Genomic DNA, 25,170 nt, shown 5'->3' on the forward strand with positions numbered 1-25,170 from the left:
TGGCCTCCTCCCTGGGGGACGGATGGCGAAGTGGGTGAGGGAGACGTTGGATGGGGTAAGATATGATAAAATAATAATACTTTATAAATTATAAGGGGTTTGCAGGAAGGGGGGTGCGGGGAGGGAGGGGAAAGAGCTGACACCAAGGGCTCAAGTGGAAAGTGGTGTTGTGAGAATGAAGAAGTCAACATATGTACTAATGTGCTGGACACAAATAACGTATGTACAGATTGTGATGTTGTATGAGCCCCTAATAAAATGATTATTTAATAAAATTTTTTTTAAAAAAACCTGGGCAACCCCAGAGGGGGATGGAAAACAGAAATGTGTGTGAAGGGAGACAACGGACAGTGTAAGATATGAAATAACAACAACAATATATAATTGATCAAGGATTCATGCTGGTGAGAGGGTGGAGGAGGGACGGGGGGGGGAGAAGAGCTGATACCAAGGGCTAATGTAGCAAGAAAATGTTTTGGAAATGATGATGGCATCATATGTACAAGTATGCTTAATACAGTTGAATGATGGATTGTCATAAGATTTGTGAGAGCACCCCAATAAATTGATTAATAATAAATAAATAAATGTTTTTAAAAATTAAATTAAACTTTTATAAATCTTTCTCTATAATTAATTCCATTAATATTTTACCTAGTTCTTTCAGATTGATTTATTTAAGCATGTTTTAAAATCTAAAACTTAATGAACTTCTACCACTTTCACAAACAAATATTACTGAGTGTTCGTACTTAACACCTTATTAAGTAATTTCCACAATAGAGTAGCATATTTTCCTTGTTACATGAAGTTAGAATGAACACCTATAAAAACTGTGTATTTTGAAAATTTTCTTTTTTTAATAATTAAATCATTTTATTGGGGGCTTGTACAACTCTTATCACAATTCACACATACATCCATTGTGTCAAGCACTTTTGTACATTTGTTCGCTCATCATTCTCAAAATATTTGCTGTCTACATGAGCCCTTGGTATCAGCTCCTCATTTTTCCCCTCCCTCCCTGCTTCCCCCTCCCCCAGATAATCATCTTTTCTTCATCTATTCCACTGTTTCTTGATTTAGATAAAAACACTGAAACTTTGTAATTGAGCCTAAGTGGCATTGTATTTTCCCTGCATATACCCCGTGTTTGAAAGAGTTGCATTACTAACTATAATCTGTCTCAGAATCATCCAAGTCAAATGGCCTTTTGGATTGACAGATTTGAAATATATCGTGTTTCTTGATGATCTTTATATCCGCTATATTGGCTAGGCTAGCGTACTTGCTTTCATATAAACCCCCAAACCAAATCCATTGCTATGGAGTCGATCACAACTCACATGGAACCTCTAGGACACAGTAGAAGTAACCCACGGGGACTTTTTGGAAGTAGACTCACATATTTCTCTTTGTCCTTGCTGATTGCAACTAAATAAATATATGTTGGCTGCATTGAATTAATTAATATTTAATTTTTCTGGGCACATTTAACATGGTTATAAAGACATAGAATTCAATTTTAGAGTAAGTAATAAACAAAAGTATATGCTGCAGGTTTATATAGGCTCAAAAATTAAAGTTGATTTTATTCATTTGAAGATTAGTAGGAATCTTCTGAACACCTATCACTTTGCTAGAGGTCCTACAGGGTATATAAAATTAAGATACGTTTCCTGACTTTGAAGATTTGTGATTTAAACAAAAACTTAACACATAGCCTGAAAAAAACCACTTCGTTGCTGAGCAAAATAACATATTACTGAATGTCAAAAGATATATTTAATTAGTTCAATGAGAGCTTAAGAAACAGGAAAAATTCACTCTATCTGGATTCATCAAAGATAGCTTCATGGGGAAAAAAATGAGAACTGAATTATTCCTTAGCAAACCAAAATATAGAATCTTAACACAACCAATGATGTGAGATAGTTAATGTGAACTAGAGAAAGCACCATGAGCAAAGCTAAGAAACGAAGATTGATCATGAGTAGATGCCTTGGGCAGTAAGAAGACGTTCCTGGCTTTAAGAACTAAAACCAAACTCACTGCCATTGAGTTGATTCCAACTCAGCCACCCTATAGGACAGGGAAGAACTGCCCCTGTGGGCTTCTAAGACTGTAACTCTTTATAGGAGTAGAAAGCCTCACCTTTCTCCCATGCAGCAGCCAGTAGTCTCCAACTGCTGACCTTACCCCATGGGTAACCATACACCACCATTTTTGTTTGTGTTGCAAAGTATGTTTGTGTTGTGAATCAGATGGGTGAATGACTATAATGGGAATGATTCTGCAAAGGATCTAAACCCACAAATGGAATAAACATGTCATTTCTAAACAAAGCTTGGAAATTGCGCATTCTATCTCTAGGCCCACAAACTGATTATTTGGCTTCAGATGGTTTCGCACCATCTCCCCACATGAGCAGACCTTTGTACTATATAAAGCAGACGTCTGGCCTACATCGCGCACCTAATGTTCCATGAAAGTGACCATTAGCAAAGGCAAGTCAAATTTAGCCACAACCCAATGTAGCCTTTTTCCCTTTGTGACTACAAACATAGCAAGAGTCCTGATTTCAGAAGAGGGGTGCCCTAATTAAAGAATTATTTTAATGACATTAACTATTATCCTAATATAGTTTTGTCAAGGGAATCAATCACACAATGACTTTTATGTTTGGTCAAGGATTTTTGCAGGAGATAGGAATGAGCAATAACGCGGTTTGTTAATAATTAGTAGACCTAATTGATGTTCAGCGAGTGATTTAATGCAGAAGGGACTAGATCACTGCCGCAAAAAATATTTGTCCCGGACCTAATTGCTATTTTCATTACCCTTTCTACCCGATTACAATCCCTGGGACCGCCTTATTCTTCCTGACTAGAGATCCAGTAATGAGGACTTTGGAAAGTAAATAAGCTTTATGTTGAGGGGGAAGGAGCCTTATGTTGAGGTGGCATTGCTGTGAAAGCACTTGACCACTAGCCATAAGAATAGAGGTCGGAACACACCCGCTGCCACCTGCACAAACCCCATGAAGAAAGCGGTAGCAATTGCTTCTATGAAGATTACAGCCTTGTTCACCAGATGAGGCAGATCCACTCTACTCTCCAGAGCTTCTGTGAGGCAAATCAATTCCACAACCATGGGTTTGTTTTAGAAGTCTCTTCAAAAACAATTACTAATTGATGGCAACTCCCCAAATAGATTGAACAACGTGATGATAGTAAATATCACGTACATTATTTTGCACACACTAAAGCCAAATTTGTTAACTTAGTTATTATGAGAGCCACACGTAAAGCCAAACATACTGTCATCGAGTGAGTTCCTCCTCATAGCAACTCTATAGCGCAGGGTAGAACTGCCCTGTGGGCTTCCAAGGTGGTAACGCTTGCTCGGGATGGAAGCCTGGTCTCTCTCGCTCAGAGCACCTGGTGGTTTCCCACCGCTGCTCCAGCTGGCAGCCCAACATGTAACCCATGTTCCAATTTAGTTCATAAATATAGTCAAATTAGTAAATAAAATAAGAATCCGGACATTCCCACAAGAGACTTTGGTCAATGTAAACTCACCTACAAAACTGAGTTTCAGCTGCAAATACAAGCTTTATTCATTTGGAAGCAGATAGTGATGATGGGTGCACATGATGTGTGGATACTATCACTGAATTGTAACAGAATTAAATAGCACATTTATGGGAGATGCACTATCATGATCCCAATTCTACCTTACAAATCTGGCTAGACCAGAGGATGTACATTGGTACAGATAGGAACTGGAAACACAGGGAATCCAGGAGAGATGACTCCTTCAGGACCAGTGGTGAGAGGGGTGATACTGGGAGGGTGGAGGGAGAGTGAAAGGGAGAACCAATTACAGGGATTTACATATAACCTCCTCCCTGGGGAGAACAACAGAAAAGTGGGTGAAGGGAGACGTCGGACAGTGTAAGATATGACAAAATAATAAAAATTCATAAATTATTAAGGGTTCATGAGGGAGGGGGACCAGGGAGGGAGGGGAAAAATGAGGAGCTGATACCAATGGCTCAAGTAGAAAGCAAATGTTTTGAGAATAATGATGTCAACAAATATACAAATGTGCTTGACATCTAATGGATGGATGGATTGTGATGAGTTGTAAGAGCCCTCAATAAAATATTTATTAATAAAAGCAACAAACCCCTCACTGTCGTGAATAATATTTTCTTATTACTGATAACCCATTCCCTGCCATCAAGTCTCACAGTAGGACAGACCAGAACTGCTCCTTGGGGTTTCCAAGCCTGCAAATCTCTGTGGGAGCAACAGTCCCGTTTTTCTCCTGAGGAGTGACGGGTGGGTTCAAACTGATGATCTTGTGATTAATAGCCCACCATGCCACCCCGGGCTCCTAGCCAAAAAGAAATTAGATTTTCTTACATAAAAGGGAATTCCAGAAGAGGGCAGGCAAGCAAAGCTCTTCCTGGTAACGCCATCATTTCCTCGTGGACAGCACTCCATCGAGCTTTCTGATCCACATCTATTGCCTTGGTCAGAACCGTGTTGCATAAACTCCCTTTAGGCACAGGGAGGCTGGGCGATAGAGCCGGCTGTGGTCTATGGTACTTTACCAAGTGAAGCTAAGGGAGAAGGGGAAGAATCACGAAGACCAACAGGAAAAACACCATCAACCTCAGGAATTTAAAGTGATTGCTGGAAGACACCAACAATGATAATATTTAGGCTAAAGCCTCACTAAAAGAACGGAGCCCGAAACACATCATTTCCGTATCTTAAGTGCCACATGGAGTCCTTTTCTCCTTCCTGAGAGTAGGCCCTTGTGGGTCCTTAAGCCATATCTTTAGCTAACGGGTTTCTGGCAGAACAGCCCGTTTCTGTAGAGTAGAGCTGCGCCGGCAAGGGCAACAGACAGTTTGAAAGGAAGCGATGGCTCAGGTACGCTGTGATCACGTTGCTCTCCCTGCTGCCTTGTCTCTTTTTCTTAGCCAGGGGCCAAGTGGCTGTTTCCTAAGAGTTGTCTCATTTCTAGAAATAACAACTCTTTATAGGCATGCCTCGGAAGACACTGCAGGCTCTGTTCAGGACTTAATAACAACTACAAAGCAAATAACCTTTAGGGGGGAAATGTACTTAGCGCCCACTCCAGGTTATTAGAAGTTCTGTGTGGATCCCAAAGAAAATAGCTTGCCATGAGCTCTGGCCCTGAAGGTCTTGCTGTCTTTTATGTGGTCTGGCAGATTTTGCTGACTCACATCCAATGTTAATTAATCAAATCTACAGGAATTGGTTTCTAAGTCATTTGGCTACCAAGTAGATGATCAACATTGCACAATCCATTCAAATTCGTTTTTAAGTGTTCGAAATAATCTTGTAATTTCCTAAATCAGCATAGATGTCCGTTTAAAACAGGGGTTAGGGACTATCAGTCAATGAAGCAGCTGAACACCCACACAAACATACACACGTGAATTGGTCTTGAGAGCACTCTGAAGATACACAAGTAACGCCCCCGCCCTTGACAACCTAGGATCCATTTAAGGAGCCAGTATGTGTACAAGGGAGCAAAATCACTCCATAATCGCACATAACATTTATAACCTCTCACACTATGCGACTAGATGGTGAATGTTTTCCTTTTTTTTTTCATAATCCCAATAAATGAATACTTTGTTCACGTAGAAACCTGGACCAAGCACACTGTGTATAGCTCAGATTTTGAGAGTCTGATCAGAGGATTCTAGCACTTTGAACGGTCGAGTCTAAAATCCTGTTCAACATAAAATGTACTTGAAACAAAAAACACCATTGATTTTTCTTCTTTTTTTCTTTAACATTAGGTCACGGAACAAAAGGAGTGTTTGAACTTCTGTCTGGATGGAGGAGAACCAGAGAAAACTTGCCCTTCAAAGACAGGGTGGCTGATGCCTATTCTGATGTAATGGTCACCTATACTATGACCAGCTCCTTGTACTTCATCACCTTTGGGATGGGTGCCAGCCCATTCACGAACGTAGAAGCTGTGAAGGTCTTCTGTCAGAACATGTGTGTCTCCATCCTGTTGAACTACTTCTACATTTTCTCCTTCTTTGGCTCCTGTCTGGTCTTTGCTGGCCAGCTTGAGCAAAACCGCTACCACAGCATCTTTTGCTGTAAGATCCCTTCTGCAGAATACCTGGACCGCAAACCTGTGTGGTTCCAGGCAGTGATGAGTGATGGGCATCAGCAGACATCTCATCATGAGGCGAACCCCTACCAGCACCACTTTATTCAGCATTTTCTCCGTGAACACTACAATGAATGGATTACCAATATCTATGTGAAGCCATTTGTCGTCATCCTGTATCTCATTTATGCCTCCTTCTCTTTTATGGGGTGCTTGCAGATCAGTGATGGAGCCAATATCATCAATCTACTAGCCAGTGACTCCCCAAGCGTTTCCTTTGCCATGGTTCAGCAAAAATATTTCAGCAACTATAGCCCTGTGATAGGATTCTACATCTATGAGCCCCTCGAATACTGGAACAGCAGCGTCCAGGAGGACCTGCGCAGGCTCTGCAGCGGGTTCACTGCGGTCTCCTGGATGGAGCAGTATTACCAGTTCCTGAGAGGCAGCAACATCAGTGCCAATAACAAGAGTGACTTCATCAGTGTCCTGCAAAGCTCCTTTTTAAAGAAGCCAGAATTCCAGCATTTTCGAAATGATATTATCTTCTCCAAAGCAGGGAATGAAAGCAACATCATTGTGTCTCGTTTGTATTTGGTGGCCAGGACTAGCAGAAACAAGCAGAAGGAAGTCATGGAAGTGTTGGAGAAATTGAGACCCCTGTCCCTCTCGAAGAGCATTCGATTCATTGTGTTCAACCCCTCCTTTGTCTTCATGGACCATTACAGCTTGTCTGTCACTGTGCCTGTTCTGATTGCAGGCTTTGGGGTTCTCCTGGTTTTAATCCTGACCTTTTTCTTAGTGATTCACCCTCTGGGAAACTTCTGGCTAATTCTTAGCGTCACCTCAATTGAGCTGGGCGTTCTGGGCTTAATGACACTATGGAGCGTCGACATGGATTGCATTTCTATCTTGTGCCTTATCTACACTTTAAATTTCGCCATTGACCACTGTGCACCACTGCTTTATACATTTGTATTAGCAACTGAGCACACCCGAACACAATGTATAAAGAGTTCCCTGCAAGAGCATGGGACAGCCATTTTGCAAAATATTACTTCTTTTCTTATTGGGTTGATCCCCCTCCTGTTTGTGCCTTCGAACCTGACCTTCACACTGTTCAAATGCTTGCTGCTCACTGGAGGTTGCACACTTCTGCACTGTTTCGTTATTTTACCCGTGTTCCTAACCTTTTTTCCCCCTTCCAAAAAGCACCACAAGAAAAAGAAACGGGCCAAACGAAAGGAGAGAGAGGAAATTGAATGCATAGAAATACAAGAGAACCCTGACCACGTCACCACAGTCTGAGGGGGGTGGACTAATGGATTGATTTATTTTTTTTTCAAGTATCGCACAATGATGCAGGGCAGGTAAAGGCCAGACCTCAGCTGCTTGGGCTGGCCAAGGGTACCAAGGCAAGTCATATCAAGAATGATGAATTCAACAGGAGACACTTGCTGGTGGGGGGTGGGGAGAGGAGAGAAGGAATAAGAAAGCAGGGAACGTTCTTTGAAACCTTGTTTGCGACCAAGGATCGGTTTCTGAATGTGATCTAAGACCTCACCCAAGGAATGGATGAATCAATGGGTGTTAAAATAAATGGCCAGAAAAACAAACAGCTTTTTAAACGAAAATGCTTGGGGAGAGCTGGAGCAGAGACAAGGGGTCTCTCTCAATAGCTGGGGGAGACAAAAGAAATGTCCAAATTGCCATGGCCCCTTTCATAGTTGTGTGTTTTACAGGTTGATCAAAGGAAACCTATGCACTTGGGAAGTACATATTTAATCCCGTCTAAACCAAAGGAAGGCATTCTAGTGGCGCAGCTGGGAAGCTCTGAGCTGCGAACCAAAATATCTGCCCTTTGAACTCGCCAGCCCGCTCCCCTGGGGTGGGGGTGGGGGGAGATGTGGCCACCTGCTTCCGTCAAGATCCCAGCCTGGGAAACTCAGAGGCAGTTCTACTCTGTCTTCTGAGGGCGCTACGAGTTGGATTCAACTCAAAGGCAGTGAGATTTTCTTTGGGGGGTGGGGTAAACCAAAGGACTTCCCAATTCATTTTATGTGTACATAAATGTACGATATGTATGCGTGCATCTACATGCATGCATATGTATCATACATACTTTGACTTGTCTTTATAGTGTGCATTAACATTCGTGAGGCAGGAGATGTCCATTTGCAGATAGGTTGGCCTTTCCTCAAAAACATCAAATCAGTTTTGAACAAATCCATGGACTCACCAATGATCACTCCAAATCAATTCCAGGGTCTCAGCAGCAAAAGTGTCACTCAATTGTGTGACAGGCGAAATACACAGAAATGAGGGACGCCATTAGACCCTATACAATGTGTTTTCAGTAACTGAGAACCTTGCTCTCGTTGACTTAGCAAAGAAGACAGAAGTCAGCGAATTAATTTCCACATGAAAAGGCTTCGTGTCTCATGTTCGTGCTGCAGAGTTCATGTGGCATTTTCCATAGGACGTTCTTTGTTTCCCTGTGCTTGGGAAAGCTGTTGTGACTGCTTTCAGAGCATTTACCCAACTGCAAATGAGCACTCCCCACATTTTGTTCTTACAGATGTGTGTAAGGACACACAAGGGGGTGTGTGAATTGGCATATTCTACAGCTAATCGCGTTCTTATTTTAGATAATGAAAATATACTGTCATCATGAAAGGAGGCGTATCTAGGCAACCTGTTGCTGAGTGAAAGAGTGAAATGGGGTGTCCCCACTCATCGTGCACCATTAACTAACTGGTCCTTAGCATAAGAAAAATAGTCTACTTCTATAGACTCTAGTGTATCCTTGCATTCATATTTGGAACCTCCATCCAAGCCACGATCACTGTAGTAGTGGTCTCTAACTACTGCAGCATTGTTGGTAGCTGCCTGCACTATCACTGCTCTTGTTGCTGGGAAAGTGTTCCTCAGCTGGTCCACCTCCTAGGACGATGACAGTTCTCTACCGGTGACATATTACCTGTAACTACTACTGAATTCTTTCCCAAACAAAAGTACTGAGGCAAATAGTTTTATTGAGGAAAAGCCTAAAACATCTCCCTGGCAGATAGGCTCCAGCTGTTGAGTGCTTACTTGGATTAATGTTGTGTTTCTTGTCACAGAAAATTAATAGAAAATGCCTTTTCCCATGCTAAGATGTAGAATAGTTTTATTTTCAGGTAGGACTAAACAAATGTCCAATGGTTGTAAAATCTGCTAATAAGCTCATTTACCTGAAAGACCACATGAATTTTGGTCGAGGGTTTTCATTGACTTCATATGACTAAAACCTGAAAGATAAATAAAAAGCAAAACTCCCGGACTCAAGTCACGTTCAGAAAAGTGTAACTACCCATCCCACTCAGGTTGCAGTATTTGGAAATGAAGTTGCTCGATTAATGAAATAAGACAGGTGAGCTTCCACAAAGAAAGAGTTTAACACAGGATTGTCTCTATGGTGAAAAACAATCATGCAATAGTGTATGCTACTGAATGGAGTTTGTTTTGTCCTACCTTAAAGTTGTTGAGTTTCTAATAGAAAGAATCCATGTTCTCTTAATTGTGCTCATTTGGACACAATTTGGGTATGTTTCAATTTGGGTGTGGAAAAGAATTGCCTGTAACCATGGAGTCATTGTTGCTCTATTCTTTGTAAAGTCATTTTACGAGTAACCCTCACTACTGTGAGGATGAACTGGTAGTTGGCCCCAGCGCATCTCCAGATCATGGTCTCATGTCTGAAGTGGAAATTTCTGATGAGTTGTTTTGTTATTTGGGGAGGTAGGGAAAAAGCCCATCCCCTGTGGAGATTTGTTTTACATCTTGTCTGAAGGAGGGGAGGTGGTCAACTGAGCGATTGGCTCCATTGGCTAGCGCTCCACGTCTTTTCATGTTGGGCCATTCTCTGTCCATTCGCCTGTTTGTAAAACGCTTCCCAGGTCTGCATGCAGACAAGATTGGCAGGCTTATTACATAGAAAGAATCAAGCATGCCAATTGCCAAATGCATATGGGGATAGTGGCATTCCCTGCCAAACCAACAGGCCAGATCGATTGTCATTTCTTCGTCCAAACAGCTATTTTCTTTTAAGGATCAAAATGTCTTGAGATACGTATCATTTCTCATGGTTCAAATGACTAGAGAGGTGGCATTTTGGGTGGAACATTATCTTTTCCAGGACCTCGTGGTACTCTTTAGTGAACTGTAGCAATAATTTACTGAAATGGAATTCCTTATTCTGGAAGAATTAATATACCATCCAAAATGCTTTCACCTCATCCTCAGAAATAATTTAAATCCAAGAAGAATCTACTGATCATCTGACCTCCCAATCTCACTGTGAAACATGTTCCCCAAAATGTCATTTACTGAATGCCAAAATACATCCTGAAATATGAGATCATGATGTGTAGGTAATCCTCAAGTTTCTTAGCCTGTTTTAATAGCTCATGTGACGTTTGCCCTCATTTTTCAAGTTTACTTCCATATTTTCATCTGTTTATGAAGTGTTGATGATGTTCAAATTAGGGATGGACCTACTACCAAGAGATGATCAATCAGTTCCTGTAAGAGGAGAAATTGTGGGAGATATATCAGAGGTGTGATGTATCTTATTTCGTTGAAATTCCTTTCCCTCCTAAATTGAGGCACTTGTAAATTTGCAAAAACTCACACCTTTTCTGAATTTAAACTAGAATGTAGATTTGTGTCCTCTGGTCAGGATTCATATCTGCATAAGAAATTACTAGAATCGTGTCACTCTCCACAATGGCTCAAAGTTTCAAAGAGGTTCTCACCCAGATTACAGCAGGAAATCTATTGCAGGTGACTCCCATCTAGTTGATTTAGCTAGGAGTTAGACTCTCAACCTCTTGGCAATCGTTCACGGGTGGTGTGAGTTCAAATGGCATCCCTTGAATTTAGTTCTTCCAATACCCATGAACGTCCTTGAAGATGGACTGTGCATGAATATTCGACAAAAGAAAAGTGTCCCTTCAGGGTTGTATCACCTGAGCATTCTCCTTCCCATTTGATCCCCATTTGCTTCCACAGAATCGAGCTTTTGCATTATGACAAGTAAAGCGACTATGATGCTATAATCGCCATCCCTGAATGTAGCAGAAGGTGAGAACTCTGTCCACTTTGTAATTACCCATTGCACTCTCTCATACTGAAGTAATCCCTCTATGCTTGTGGCTAGAGCTAGGAGTTAACTATTGCCATTCAGATTCACATGTATTTTTATAAGTTAACTGTGAATATCATAATTACAGTCGCATATTTTTATGGCCAAATAGTTATGAATACACGGCACTATGCATGCATTGTTACTAATAGGACATAGGTTTTTAAAGACACTATTTTCAGGGTCTTGTGGTTTTATTACAATTCTCATATCACCTCTACATAAATGCCTGGGGAGGGTTAGTTTCCAGAGACAAAAGTCCACAGAAAGTTTCATCTAAAGGGAAACCATTGGAATTGCTTTCCGTGAGTTGTAATAGCCACACACAGCCTCTTCTCAAATGCCTTCTGGAACTCTCAGAGGCTGTATCTGCTGTCCAGGCAGGTCGGAGAAGATTCTATACCAATTAGCGATTCGACATACGTCCATGTCATGTGGTTGCAATCTCCTGGTGAATCAGAGTATCGAATACCCTGAGATTGGAAGCTAGAGGGTGTCTCCTGGGGATTAAGAGACAATCACTCAATGACTTGTTCAGTCCCCTCCCAGAGGGATTTCTCTGTTCATTCTATTTGGTTGGAGTTGGTAATCCTTTTGAATGTGAATCTATCTGAAAGCTGCCATTTATTCCAAAAGAGAATTAGGAAGCAATGTGTACCCTTTTTTGGTGGGGCTGAAAGGGGGGCAAAGAAAATCCTCTTGCCCATTCTTGGTTACACAAAAACAAATGTGACAAATTTTATGGCTTTGACAAAATATTTTCTCTGGCTGAATTGGTATGCCCTTGAAATCTCCCCATCTTGGATCTACGTACAAAATTCAGCAGCATCACTGTGGTGCAGGCATTTCCTTGGACTGGTTTAAACAGTGATCTGCAGACATACTGTTTAGAAAAAGACAAAAGGCAAACAAACATGTTTGCCTTCAGAATCGTGACTGCGAAGATATTAACTCAAATGACAGTGGCCAGGTCGTAAATGGAACACAGAAACTGTCCTTCCATCCGATCCTGTGTTGGTAGCGAAACAATAAATTACTTTGGTTTTTAAACTCAACGACCAAGGTTTGCCCACCATCATCTTTTAGTGGATTATGGTGCTGGAAATGACCTGAAGCTGGATCAGGCAAAGTTTAAAATGATGTTGGAAAAATGTTGACAAGAAAATGAGCCCACATGATCTGGCCTCAAGGTGCCTGGAATAGCTGTGATAAAACAAGGGGGGAAATACCATGTATTTGTGTGGCTTAGGACGCAGCAGAAAGAAACCCATGATGTATCAAAACGATAGATTTTCAGCTGCTAGCAAGCCTAACCACATGTAAGAAAATAATTCCATTTGAAGGTTGTCTTCTTTCTTATTTGTGAGGTTCGTGAACTGACCTTGGGAAAGGCAGGGGGCGCCCTTAGAAAGAGGTTTGAGTCAGAGCCCAGATCAGCAGTGTTCATTCCTCAGAATGACGCTTGGCCTTGGGATGGCCCTGTGCGTCTTTGAAGCCCACAGAGTATTTTTTTTTAAATCTGTTTCCTCCATGCATAATGAGCATAACTCTGTTGCTGATAAAGAAGCTACTGGCTTTTCTTTTGAAACAGGAAAACAATTCAAAGAGTAACAATATATCCTATAGCCTCAGAAATACACACCAGGATTGGGGAGATGGCAAGTCAATGAATAATATATTTTATGCACCTTTAAAGATAGGGTCCCAATCTAATGGGTTTATTCCTTAAACTGGGAACCTTGATAAGATAGATATTTTAATATAATAAAGTCTTTAGAAATTAAACCACCACAAAGTTTGCTCTTTTATAAATTATAGAAAGGCAGTCTCTATTCCCAACTGAAGTTTTTCCTGAAGAAAGATTTCCTAGGTCTCCCTCATTGTGCCATCTTCAAAATGAAGTAAACTGGAGAAGCTGTGAAGTAGGAAGGAGTGGCTCTTGGTTCTTCTGTTTCGTGTGTATGTACCTGTCCGAGCTGGGGTTTGGGGAAGTTGGGTGTAACTGGCTTGTTCCCCTAAAGGGCTGATGGCATGACCAGATAGTGAGATGTTGTTCTTTTCTTCCCTCTGTTGACGCCGAGCTTCAGGGAAGCCACGTTATGTACAGGAATAAGAATGTTTGTGCTTTACAGGATCGCAGTGAAGAATTTCCTGAGACTAGCTCAGAGAGATTGCCATGATTTTACAAGTACTGTAGTTCATAATGTGTCTCTCTTTTCAGCATGAAAAAGGTATTGACTTTGATCCCTTGAAGAGGAACTCTCCAATACACTGTGTGTAGCGTTTATACATCTAATGGAAGATGGTCCAATTACCCTTGGAAACTGAACTGCCTACCATCATTTTACCTGACCATGCAGTGGGTGTGGTAGCCATGTGGAGAAAGTTGGAGAAAGACCAGACTGTCGCATTTCTGCATGCCCTGGTGCAGCATCTATTATAAAGTAGAATCAGGAAATTCTGGCAATTTTCTCAAACTTAAGAGTGTGGGTATTCGACCTTCAGGTCACCCATACAGGCATCCCAAAGTTTTAACAGAGTTTAAGCAACTTTATAAACTTTCCTGCTACTTATGCATATTTTTTCAGCAATAGAGACTTTTTTGGTCTTAATAGGAAATCTGTCACAGCTTGAAAAGGGCAGAGATCTCTCCAAGCTACCTCATAAGGGTATTTAAAGACAAAGTGGCACGCAACCTTTGATCCAAATGGCAATAACTAAAGCCACAAAGCAATATTGTTTAGCACCTCTCCTTGATGCTCTTTCACTTTAAATTTAGACCAAGCAAAATGTGAACTGCACGCTCCTGTGTATAGTCATACTTGTGCATTCTGGCTAATATAATATTCATTAATATTTACTCTCAGGGCTATTGTTTGGTTCTTTCTGCAGGCATCCCAGAGCACAACCCTTGGCTCAAAAAGAGATCAAGCTGGCATTTATTTTGTTAGTAGCTTGCCTAGAGAGGTGCACAATCACATAATCTGTGAGTAACTTCAGTAAAAATTCCAAGTGCACTTTTTGCCAAGAGGAGGAAAAATGAGTGTGTGTGTGTGTGTGTGTTTAATTACCCTAGACATCCAGAAAAGGGTGATATTACCAGTCTTTGGCATTCTACTTATGTTTTCTTTTCCACTGGATAGCATTGCTATTATTTTTGGCTAAATGAGCATTCTGAAGTACAGATCATTTGTCGAAAGACTGGAATCAGTGAGAAGACTTATCAGGAAGAAAACCTTGAATTCACCCATGTATAGACAAGTAGTAGGAATGAAAGTAAATATTCGAAATTTTTATTTTCTGTTGTTTCCTAAAACAATAGGACATTCACGCTTAATCCCGGCTGAACAAAATGCTAATCTCTGTTACGAAATAAAGATCAAATATATGAATTGATGAGACACTGGCATCTCATCAGTACAAATGGTATGTCAAGTCACCATATTCCAGTGCCTTTCTCATATGAACATGCTTTCTGTAATGTTCTATGACAGAGGCTTTTTACCACATCCCAGTCATGAAAACAGCCTAATTTATCACTCCCCAAATAGTGCAAATAAGTTTTCATGCAAGATAAAATGCCCATCGCTGTAATTATGTCCCTGTTGCTCTACAATGACAGCTACATTATTAAAAGAATAATTTTGAACAAAAATGCCAACATAACAAATTGCCATGGAGTTAGCTGTGACCCATGCCGATGCATGGGTGTCAGGTTAGAACTGAGTCGATTGTTGGCCTTTCTTCCAAGGTGCCTCTGGGTGAACTTCAACCTTCCACCTTTCCGCTAGCAGCTGAGTATGTTAACCATTTACATCACCCAGGTGGTATGCCTAAGTGGTATTTTCTCCCAAAATAGCTTACTCTCTCAGGAATCCTATGGAGCAGTTGCACTCACTCTATCATACAAGGTAGTGATGAGTTGGGGACTTTCTGAATCGTTATTTTAGCTCATACTAAGAAGCCAATTTCCTCTTGCGAGCCCTTCAAGATAGTTTCCAAATAGCCTGATTTTGGCGAATGTGTCCATTCTTGATGAAGTGAAGAAATAATATGTAAATGACTTTTTCTTAACAGTAGCAAAATGAAGAAATAACAATGTGTTCTATATAGATTAGTATATATAAGCAAGTAGCCATGATCCAATAATATTTCTTCAAGGGAACATGTGTTCCAAGTAGTCCTTTGTTTATTATTATTTATAAATTTTGGGTATATTGAGATATAATTATTTAGGTTGAATTTCCCAGGATTTTTCTGCTTAAGAAATGTGTTATCAAAAAAATCAGAAAGAAAAAGAACAGCAAAGTATTAACTACCCACGAAAATGTCACCAGTTATATTTGCTACAATGCAGCTAAGCAAAGCTATGGACAGCACGGCTGTGTTCACCTTTTATTTTAACAACCGTGAAAAATCTGTTTACATTAGTCATGATAAGGAAGAGTTAGCACACTAAAATAGTCATGAATTACACAAGTATTTACTCTGTAGTTCCTGGAGTCAACTGATTTTACCAGTTGTTTCTAGGTGATAATCCCAAATGCTGTAGGCCATGTTATCCTTAGATCCACTGTACTCTCTATTTATTAGTGTTAATATAAAATGACCAACAAACAAAACCTAAACCCACTGCCATCTAGTTAATGCCAACTCATCATTACCTTGTATGATAGAGCACTACTGCTCCATAGGATTACTGAAAGAGTAAATATTTAAGGAAGCAGACAGCCTCATTTTTCTCCCTTATAGCAGCTGATGGTTTTGAACCACAGGCCTTGTAGTTAAGTCTAATGCATAATACACTGCAGCACCCTGGTTCCTTAAATACTCCACAGAATTTCATAATACACAACTTCTTCTAACCTCAGTGGGATCCTTGGAATTCCCATCTTTTGGGGAAATAATTTTCTAGGTAAGAAATTAAATCTCCTAAACATAAAAGCTAAAAGCAAAAGATATTTGTCATTGAGACAATTCTAATTCTTACTGACCACATGATTGCTTTTCAAAAGTGGGTAACCAGGACTTTCTTCAAAAAACACCTCTGAATTGAGTCATACCCCGAGTTTTGGTTAGCAGGGACTCCAAACGAAATCACATTACATATAAAATAACATGATATATATTTTTGGAGCTTCATTGAATCATATGCATTAAAAATAATGCCATAATAATACACTATTACATGGTTAAGATAGCCATTCTGAAGTAAATACAAGATTTCTTGGAATTCCTGAGAAATATTTTTATGAGCACCTAAGTTCATTAATAGCTCTATAACATAGAAGTCAGTAAAGTGTTTTTGAAATATTTAAATAGTTTTTTAAGCCATAATAATTGTATTAACTTCAAATCTAAAACAATATATAGTTGGTTCAAATACAATCTGCCTAAAATATCCCTTAACCTTCTGCCAAAAACTGCAATGCATCATGCTACTGTGATCACATTAATTATGAAAGTGCTTTAAACATTTTTCTTATCATGAGAGTTACACAGGATGGAGTCACCAGCAATTAAGCTGGTGGCTTTTGAGCAGTACATAAGGTTGGTTCAGAAGCCATATCGTCCCTCACACTACACACAACAAGAATTCCAATTCTGGGCAAAATTATTCTTGAACTGTCAGCATGGCTTCTAAGTCATTAAGACCAAGAAAATTGAATCTTCACATATCTAGACCCTTGTGCTCTGATAAAAAAAAGTGGAAGTATTCTCAAACACCATCTTGGGAAGTACAAATCGTTGACACATTCACTGTTATCCAAAAGATTGGAGGCGTGAGTCCACCCAGGGACACCTTGGGAAAAGCCCTGGTCTGCTTCCTGACCTATTTCTAGAACATCAGCCATCAGAGCACCTATGAAGCCCATCAGCTGTACCATCCATGTGATCACCGTGAATCAGAACTGACACAACAGCTACTTCACCAGAATACGTACATCACCAACCTTTCATGGATTGAAATACATTCAATGGCAGAGTTATATAGACACAAATTAATCTACTTCACACTCTACTTCAGAAGCTTTTATCTACAAAATATAGAGTGTTGAAAAAAGCAGTGGTGGGCAAACTTGGTAACCCCTTAAAAGCTTACTTGGTCCTCAAAAGGCCATTTGATCACACCAATGGATAAAGACTGTTGAAGTTCATATAAGAGTCACCTAACAAAATGTTACTTCTGGAGATCACAGATCTATTACCAAATGTTCCAATAGTTCTTCCTCATGAATCATGTTTAAATCCTTAGAGTCACTCCTTCAATGTTGTCAATAGTAAGAGCCACACTTAAGATTGGCACTTAAAATAATTAATCATAGATTGGAAGAGTGTTTTGTTTTGTTTCTGTCAACTGAAAATAGAGTACCTAGGAATTAATAAACGTGCAGTGCAATAACCCAGCCATAACCGTTCCTTTTCTGATCCTTCCAGCAACCATTAAGTGCCATTATGGTGCTAGGTGATGTACCAAGTCCTGCACAAGGTGGTGTTCAGAAAGTTCACATGATATGTTGTATGAAGAGACTATTTGCTTTAACTGCAAGCATTTGTATTATGAGGCATTAGCAAAAACTAGAGTTGCTATTTGTCTCCTATAGCCTAACTTAACACTTCAAAATTTATAGTCAATATTTGCTTGTCATAATTAATCTTAGTTACTCTATTAATATTTTTACTAGTTGTTTAAAATGATGAATAATTCTAAATGTAATTTGGACAGGATGCTAAACTAGGACAAGATTAGGTCAATTAATTAGCTTATTACAGATTAGAAAATACAAATGTGTGAATTCTGTTGTTTGAGATTAATATAGTATGCAAGATAATGATGAGACATATAAACAGATTCTAACAGTTGATATTTGACTCAATGGAACCAATACTGTTACACAGATCATTCAGGAAAGAATGGGTTCGCATTAAAAAAGGAAAAAGAACCGAGGGAAAATTGTTTTATGTAAGAGCATCAGCACAGAATACAAATCAGTGTCATTTCCTGCCCCAGTGCCATTTCCTCTCACTTGTATTTAGCGTGGCAATAACCAAGACATCCTCAGGAGGACAGCTCAGAGAAAGAGAAAATCATGACTCACCAGTTTGGAGTGGCAAAACTCATCCATCAGTGGGAAAATGATCTTCCTCCTAGCTTTCCCTAACACGGGGTTCCAACATGTTTGCCCAGTTCAGAATTTAGCACGAGAGGAATTGTGAACCCTCAGGCATTAGATTAGTTATTGGGGAATCTATCCGGTTGCATGGCCCTTTCTACTTCCTCCAATTTCTACATGAGCACACCAACATGCTTGCCTTTGTAGAGCCATACTGTCTTAGAGACGAGAAATAACTGGTGGAAAATGGGGATAAATCTGTTTCATGTCCTAAGACTTTATCCCAGAAGAAATAGATTAATGAAAGCATTATGTCACCACTCTTTATGCATGACCCAATTGCCCTGCTTAAGGAGACTCTGCGAGGCAACAGTGTCTCTGGGAACTTGGAGCTAGGAGTCCAGGCGGACATGAGGGGTAAGGAATAGTGCTGTGGTGGAAAAGGAAGGAAGACTGCAATAGATAAGGTGCCCTGTTACCTGCACTGCAGAAAGAAGTCGACAAATGGAGAGAGAGAGTCGCTAGATTGAGATGGCAAGGCCAGCGGTCACCAGACAAACTCAGAAGATGGTGTGGCGTAGCTTCGGAGTGCTAACTGACTTTTGTAAAAGGAGGACATTCTCCAAGTTGCCTGCATTTCTTATTTTGAGACGTGGGTTCCTTTGATCTTGCTTAATTACCTTGAGCTCCATATTATACACTGCAGGGATGGCAAAATGCATTAGACTTGGTGTTCTTAAATTGTGTGTAATCTATTTGAAGAGGCAAAACTAATCGAGGAAAGAGTTATGAGCAATAAAACCCAGAAGAGATAGGATATGATGAATTAGAAGGTTTTACTGAGAGGAGTTAAGAGACTGATTATCAGTCACTGGTGACACGGAAAGAGGCATATTTCAGGAAGGGAATTTAGCTTCAAGTAAGCCTTAAAGAAGTAGGCCTAGGCAAAGGATCGGACTCTTTACAGACTAACTGTGGGGGAAGATTCCTAACAGGGAAGCCATATGCAGTCTTTCCCCTGAATTATCTCTGCTTTCCTCTTCCGCATTCTCTTCTTTGCCCTGAAGCACCACGCATGCTCAGTTTTTGTTGTGTTGACTCTTCACTTTGCCCTGTGTGTCCCTCCTTAAAAAGCCCACAGGTCTTCCTCCCTTTCTTCTCTTAGACTTACGCTTAAATCACCGTATTCAGAATCTTTCCATGATGCTCTGATAAAGACACCCCATGTTAGCCCCAGCTGAGTAGAGAAGCAAATCCAGAGACACGCAGAGGTGTGTAGGAGAGAGCTTTATATAAAAGTGCAATTGTGTATTGAGAAAACATGCCAGCCCAGTGCAGATCAAGTCCATAAGACCGAGAGTAGCCCATCTACCCAATACTTGTCCATGAATTCCTCTTTAGACTCAAGTAGCACAAGCATTGATACCAAATACAGGAAAATAACAGGCCAGTGGGTGAAAAGTCCTGTGGATCCAATGGTGGTGGAACCATCTCCAGGGCTCTGGCTGCCATCACCAGGGCTCCATGTGGCTTGTCAATAGGAACATGTAGCAGAGAGAGAGAGAGAGTATCCAGCTTCCAGGGAGGAAGAGAGGAAGTTCCCAGAATCCTCATGAGAAGTCCACGCCCACAAGGAGGCATCAGACTGTGACCTGATTGACAGGCTAGACTCCACCCCTTCACTCTTAATATCCTCAAATTGCCACCGATTACGTAACTACCACATACCATAACTCTCTTTCCCACCTTCTTTCAGGTCTCACATTGTTGCCATGTGCTTTCAAATTGGTTCTGCCTCCTAGCAACCCTGTGTGCCGCAGAAGGAAACACTGCCTGCACCTGCATCCTCCTTACAATCACTGCTCTTTTTGAGCCCATTATTGGCAGCCACTGTATCAATCCATCTCCTTGAGGATCTTCCTCTTTCTCAATGACCTATTGTAGTATCAGTTTATTGTCAGACTCCCACGGGTACAATAGAAGTTCTGAAGGCAAAGGTGTTTGTTCTTCAGCTGTATCAACTATATTGCCTGCTATCATTCACTGGCCTAATGATGCCAGGCACACAGTAGGTATTCAACAAATATTTGAAATGAGGAAAATATAGAGAGGGAAGGAAGAATGAAAGAAGGAAGGAAAGAGTCATGATAAATCCCAAAGAGTGGATACATTTCTGGAGACGTTTCAAAGGCTCAAGTATTTCAATTGTAAAACAGAAGCTAACATCAGTATTTCACTATCACTTGTGAAATTTTAAGGTAGATGTATGAAGACGCTTGAAAGAAAATTTCTTGCCTGTGTTTTACTATGTAATATTAGCATCTAGATAATGTTTTATTACCCAACAAGCAAGGTAAGCAAAGGCTGATTTATTCTTATTGATAAACCTATAGTAAACAATTTCATATTTTTTTTAGTCAAAGATTCAAGATAGCATCAAAGATGGTCGGCGTTGGCCTCTTTCGCAACTCCACAACACCTTCCTACTGAATCGACGTTTCTTTTCAAATCTACAACTCATGACTTCACTGCAGATTAATAAGGTAGCATATGTAAACCTGTGCTTACCTGGCTTACTGGGAACCCTTCCCTGCATATAGCCCTTCATGCTCTTCAATATCTATGGGTGGCAAATTGTTAACAAAAGCCATGATTTCTTTGGACCGAGCAGGGACTATGAAAAGAAAAATAAATAAAACCCTGATGTGAAAGATTATTCTGACAAGCACCAAATTAAAATGTGAGCAGTCTTGTCCTACTTCTCACACGGAGAAATGAAAAGCTATTGCCCCAAGCCATTCCCATCTGGAATTTTAAGATTATGCACAGAAGCACACAAAGTCAACCTGACATAAACTTGAGTAAAATTTATCATTTGATGCTCAGGAACATTTCCTTCTCCCTCCTCTCCCCACCCCAGCAAATGAATATCTCTTGTACAGTTAGTCCCTGGGGTACAAGATGCATTCCTATGTCTTTAAGAATTTGTAGGTAAGTTAGAACTGGTGTATAGAGTTCTTATGTCGCCTAAGTACCAGAAGGAGCTGTGAGACTGCAGTGGATTTCTTCTTCAGCTACTAATCACAAAGTCAGTTGTCCAAACCCACCAGCCACTCCACAGGAGAAAGATGAGGCTTTCTGCTCCAGTGAAGATTTACCACTTTAGAAACCTTAAGGAGTTCTATTCTGTCCTGTGAGTCACTATGGGTCCAAATGAACTTGGTGGCAGTAAGTTTGTTTTGTATGTTAGTGCAAGAAGCAGAGGTGGTGCTGTTGTGTGTTACATATTGGGCACTGCTAACTGGGAGGTTGGTGGTTCAAACCCACCAGCTACTCTGAGAACAATGAGGTTCTCGGCTTCCATAAAGAGTTCACTGCCTCAGGAACACTAGTGAGGAGTTCAACTCTGCCCTATAGTGTCACTAGAGTCAAAACTGACTCAATGGCAGTGGGTGTAGCGTGAGAACAGAAGCCCTGGCTGTGAAGTGATGAAGGACTTGATTGCTAATTGAAAGGTTATGGTTCGGGGAAAAAAAAAAAAAAAGAAAGGTTATGGTTCAAACCCACCAGCTGTTCCCTGGGAGGAAGATGTGCTCATCTGCTTCTGTAAAGAGTATATATATAGCTTTGGAAACCTCGTCTGCCCCACAGGGTCTCTGTCCGTCTTCTCAACCACAGCAGGTTTGGTTTGGTTGGGTGCAAGATAAGGGTAGAAAGAAGCCTTTCCTGTAATTGACAGAGCACATATACAGCAAGTGAAGGTGATTGTAATGAAGCTTTGGTTGTGACTTAGGGTTGGTTTAAACTTTTCTAAAGGAGGTGAAATTCACATAACATTAAAGGGCCAGGAGAAGTTGTTCATAACCGGGGGACCTGCCATGGCAGCGGGTCTAGTGTGAGTTTACTGCTAATTCCACATGCCCATTAATTAGGTGTTGATTCATTCAACTCAAAATCAGCTGCTTCGAATTAAATCACAGGTTCTTTAAGGTCGTTAACTTGTGTCTAATGGCTGAGAGAATGAAGGAAAAGTTATGCCGATTAAATCCATTGATTCAATAAAGACTATCAGTAGTGCTTGCTGTAGAAGCACGTTATTTGCTATTTTGTTCTCCTTTCTGGTTGCAATGTCTCAGCTTCCGAATCCTGTTTGCGGGAAATTGGGTCTCTCTCACCACCAGGTTTGTTATTTAGCTGCACCTCTATAAATTCTAACTGAGAGGGCTAGTGGTATGTAGCCTTGTTGCTTTTTAAAATACTTATTGCTTATTGGCTTGTTTCTTTATTTTTGTCTTGTTTATCCTTATGAAATGCACTTCAAAAGAACATGTAATTCACAGGGGTCAAGCAGTATAAGTGACAGAAAATGTAGGTTCCGGCATGTGCACCGTTGTCTGTGGCTTCTGTGGATGACAGTTGCTTGGGAGAAGCGAAACGCTCATTCCCATTAACTTTCTATCTCTGCCCGTTCTCCGCTGAAATTGCTACTTACATTTTTATCCCCTTGAAGTTGAGGTAAGCTCCGCATAGCCACTTTACCCTCAGATGCACTACTTGTCCTACCTACATAATTTATTTATCAAAGAAAGTGGTGAATATTATAAACTGGAGTTAGATTTTCTTCTTATGCCTGGCTCTGCATCCAAAATTGATGATTCCTGCTACAAAAGCAACTATATTTCTATGTGAACACCTCAACTTGCCTGTCATCCTATAATCACGGGGTTATTTATTTGGAGAGGTCTCACTTGGTAAGTCATTTCTAGCAGATGGCTTTACAGGAAAGATACAACAAGCGCTTGTATGGACAGTACTCAAGTTTAAATGTCTGTGGATGGTCTGGTTTTGCCATGTTTTACCTTTAAAGACGAACTCACCGGAAATTTCTTCAGCAGTATTTCTGTTTAGATTTCGGTTTTAAGGTGTGAGACAAATGTCATCCTTAGATCAGCCCTGAGAAAGACTTCTTTCAGATTACATTTTGTCCAAATGTACTGCTGTAAGGAAATTGTGTTAAAGTCCCAATCTGTAAAAGAAGGTGCCATCCCCACCATTTGTGTGCTGACGATCTGTGTGCTCAATGCTGGTCATTCTGTTTGCTGTTGTGTACTCCATAACCTGGTCATTGTTGTTTCCCCAAATGGAAGTAACTAGTTCACCTGGATGAACAAGAAAGTAGCTAGTGACTAGAGGTTAGCAAGGTTAGTTCCCATCTCATATCGGGCTGTTATTCCAGACACATCGACACTTTTAAAACCCACACATCTGTGGGTAAAGATGGTTTGGCGAGGTGTGAAATTGGGCGGCATTGCAATACAGGACAACTAGATTGCAATAAAGAAACGCCCGTGTTGCCTGTGACAGCTTCATTCGACCCAGCTCCTTCATGGATTGTGTGGACGCCTTTCTTTTGTCTCACCAAAAGGCGGTGGACAAGAAGTCAATGTGATGCCTCTTGCCCCAGGGCAGAGGTCCGAGAGCAAATCTACAAACAAAAATCAATGAGGTACTCTACAGGACAGACATTCTGCCATCATGTTAGGACCCCGCGGAAACCCCAGGCAGATGAAGCTTTGTGTTGTCAGTGTGCATCTGCCCTGTGCTAGGATGAGAAGCGATTTCCAGCATGCTGGTGATCAGACACGTGTCTTGTAGGTAGCACAATACACCAGCACATGGTTAGTACCTTTTTGATACAAAACTGTTGAAAGAAGTGGAAATGTGATTATTCTGAAAACTTGCAAAGCAAAACTGATCCTAAGTATTTTTTTCTGGTGGGAAAATACTATATAGTATGAATCCTTGTGTCTAGAATTTCTTCAAAATATCTTTTTACCTAGATCCAGAAGATGCAAAAGTTCCCTAAATAACCATGATCATAAATTTTGTCATGCTTCAGCTTTGATTCATTACCAATTATTAATGTCATTATTTAAATGCAAATATTATCCCTTCCCATTATGAAAAGCTATACATATATGGATTTATATAAAGGTTGATGACTATATTCTTTTTTATATTAGAAAACCATGTGAAAACAACTAATCTGATGAATGCTGTTACTTATTTTAACTTTTTTATTAGGTATAAAATGTTCATAAAAGTATTCTCTCTATAACTTACCAAGATTTATCAGCTTGTGTAATTTTTATAATCAGAGGAGTCTGGTTTTCTAATTAAAGTTTTGTCAAAGAAAATAAATTGTGTGGTGCTTTCTTTCCTTGGAGGCAAAATAGTAAAATGCCTGAAATGCTGTCCAAATGCTCTCTCCTCGTCGATGTGGTGTGCAAATGAAATTGCAGGCAGCTCCACACACGTGGATCAGGGCTCACCTCACGGAGAGGTGGGCAGGGAATCCTTGTTCATATTGGGGTAGCAATAAGAAAGCTAAACCCAGGAAATCCATACAGTTCAACATAGATCACGGTGTTTACCTGAAAACCTCCATCCCCATCTAATCTTAGCTTGGGCAGTATCACTAAACATTATCAACCTTTCCTGAAACAAAGCTGTCCAAACTCTATAGCTAGTAAAATGTAATGATCCCATCCCAAATTGCCAATAACAATATTTAGTATGATCATTGTTGGTATTACCAGGAATGGAACTAAAAGATAATGAACTTTTTGAAGGCCCGGCATATAATCACTGTCGCCTCCAACCCCAATAGTCTAGGGACGATTGATGAGAGCAACT

At 40.4% G+C, this 25,170-nt stretch overlaps 1 protein-coding gene across 1 annotated transcript in view; it reads left to right on the top strand.

Moving 5' to 3' along the window:
* PTCHD4 (patched domain containing 4) overlaps positions 1-7,693 on the top strand; it is a 233,221-nt gene extending 225,528 nt beyond the window's left edge. The window contains exon 4 of the mRNA XM_045294756.1: positions 5,849-7,693. Coding sequence (XP_045150691.1) covers positions 5,849-7,482 — 1,634 coding nt within the window. The 3' untranslated portion in view covers positions 7,483-7,693. The remainder of the gene's footprint in view (positions 1-5,848) is intronic.
* Positions 7,694-25,170: the final 17,477 nt, after the last annotated feature.

The sequence above is a fragment of the Echinops telfairi genome, unplaced genomic scaffold (genome assembly GCF_000313985.2).
Source record: "Echinops telfairi isolate 266 unplaced genomic scaffold, ASM31398v2 ScPeMD7_3533;HRSCAF=4204_1, whole genome shotgun sequence".
Lineage (NCBI taxonomy): Eukaryota > Metazoa > Chordata > Mammalia > Afrosoricida > Tenrecidae > Echinops > Echinops telfairi.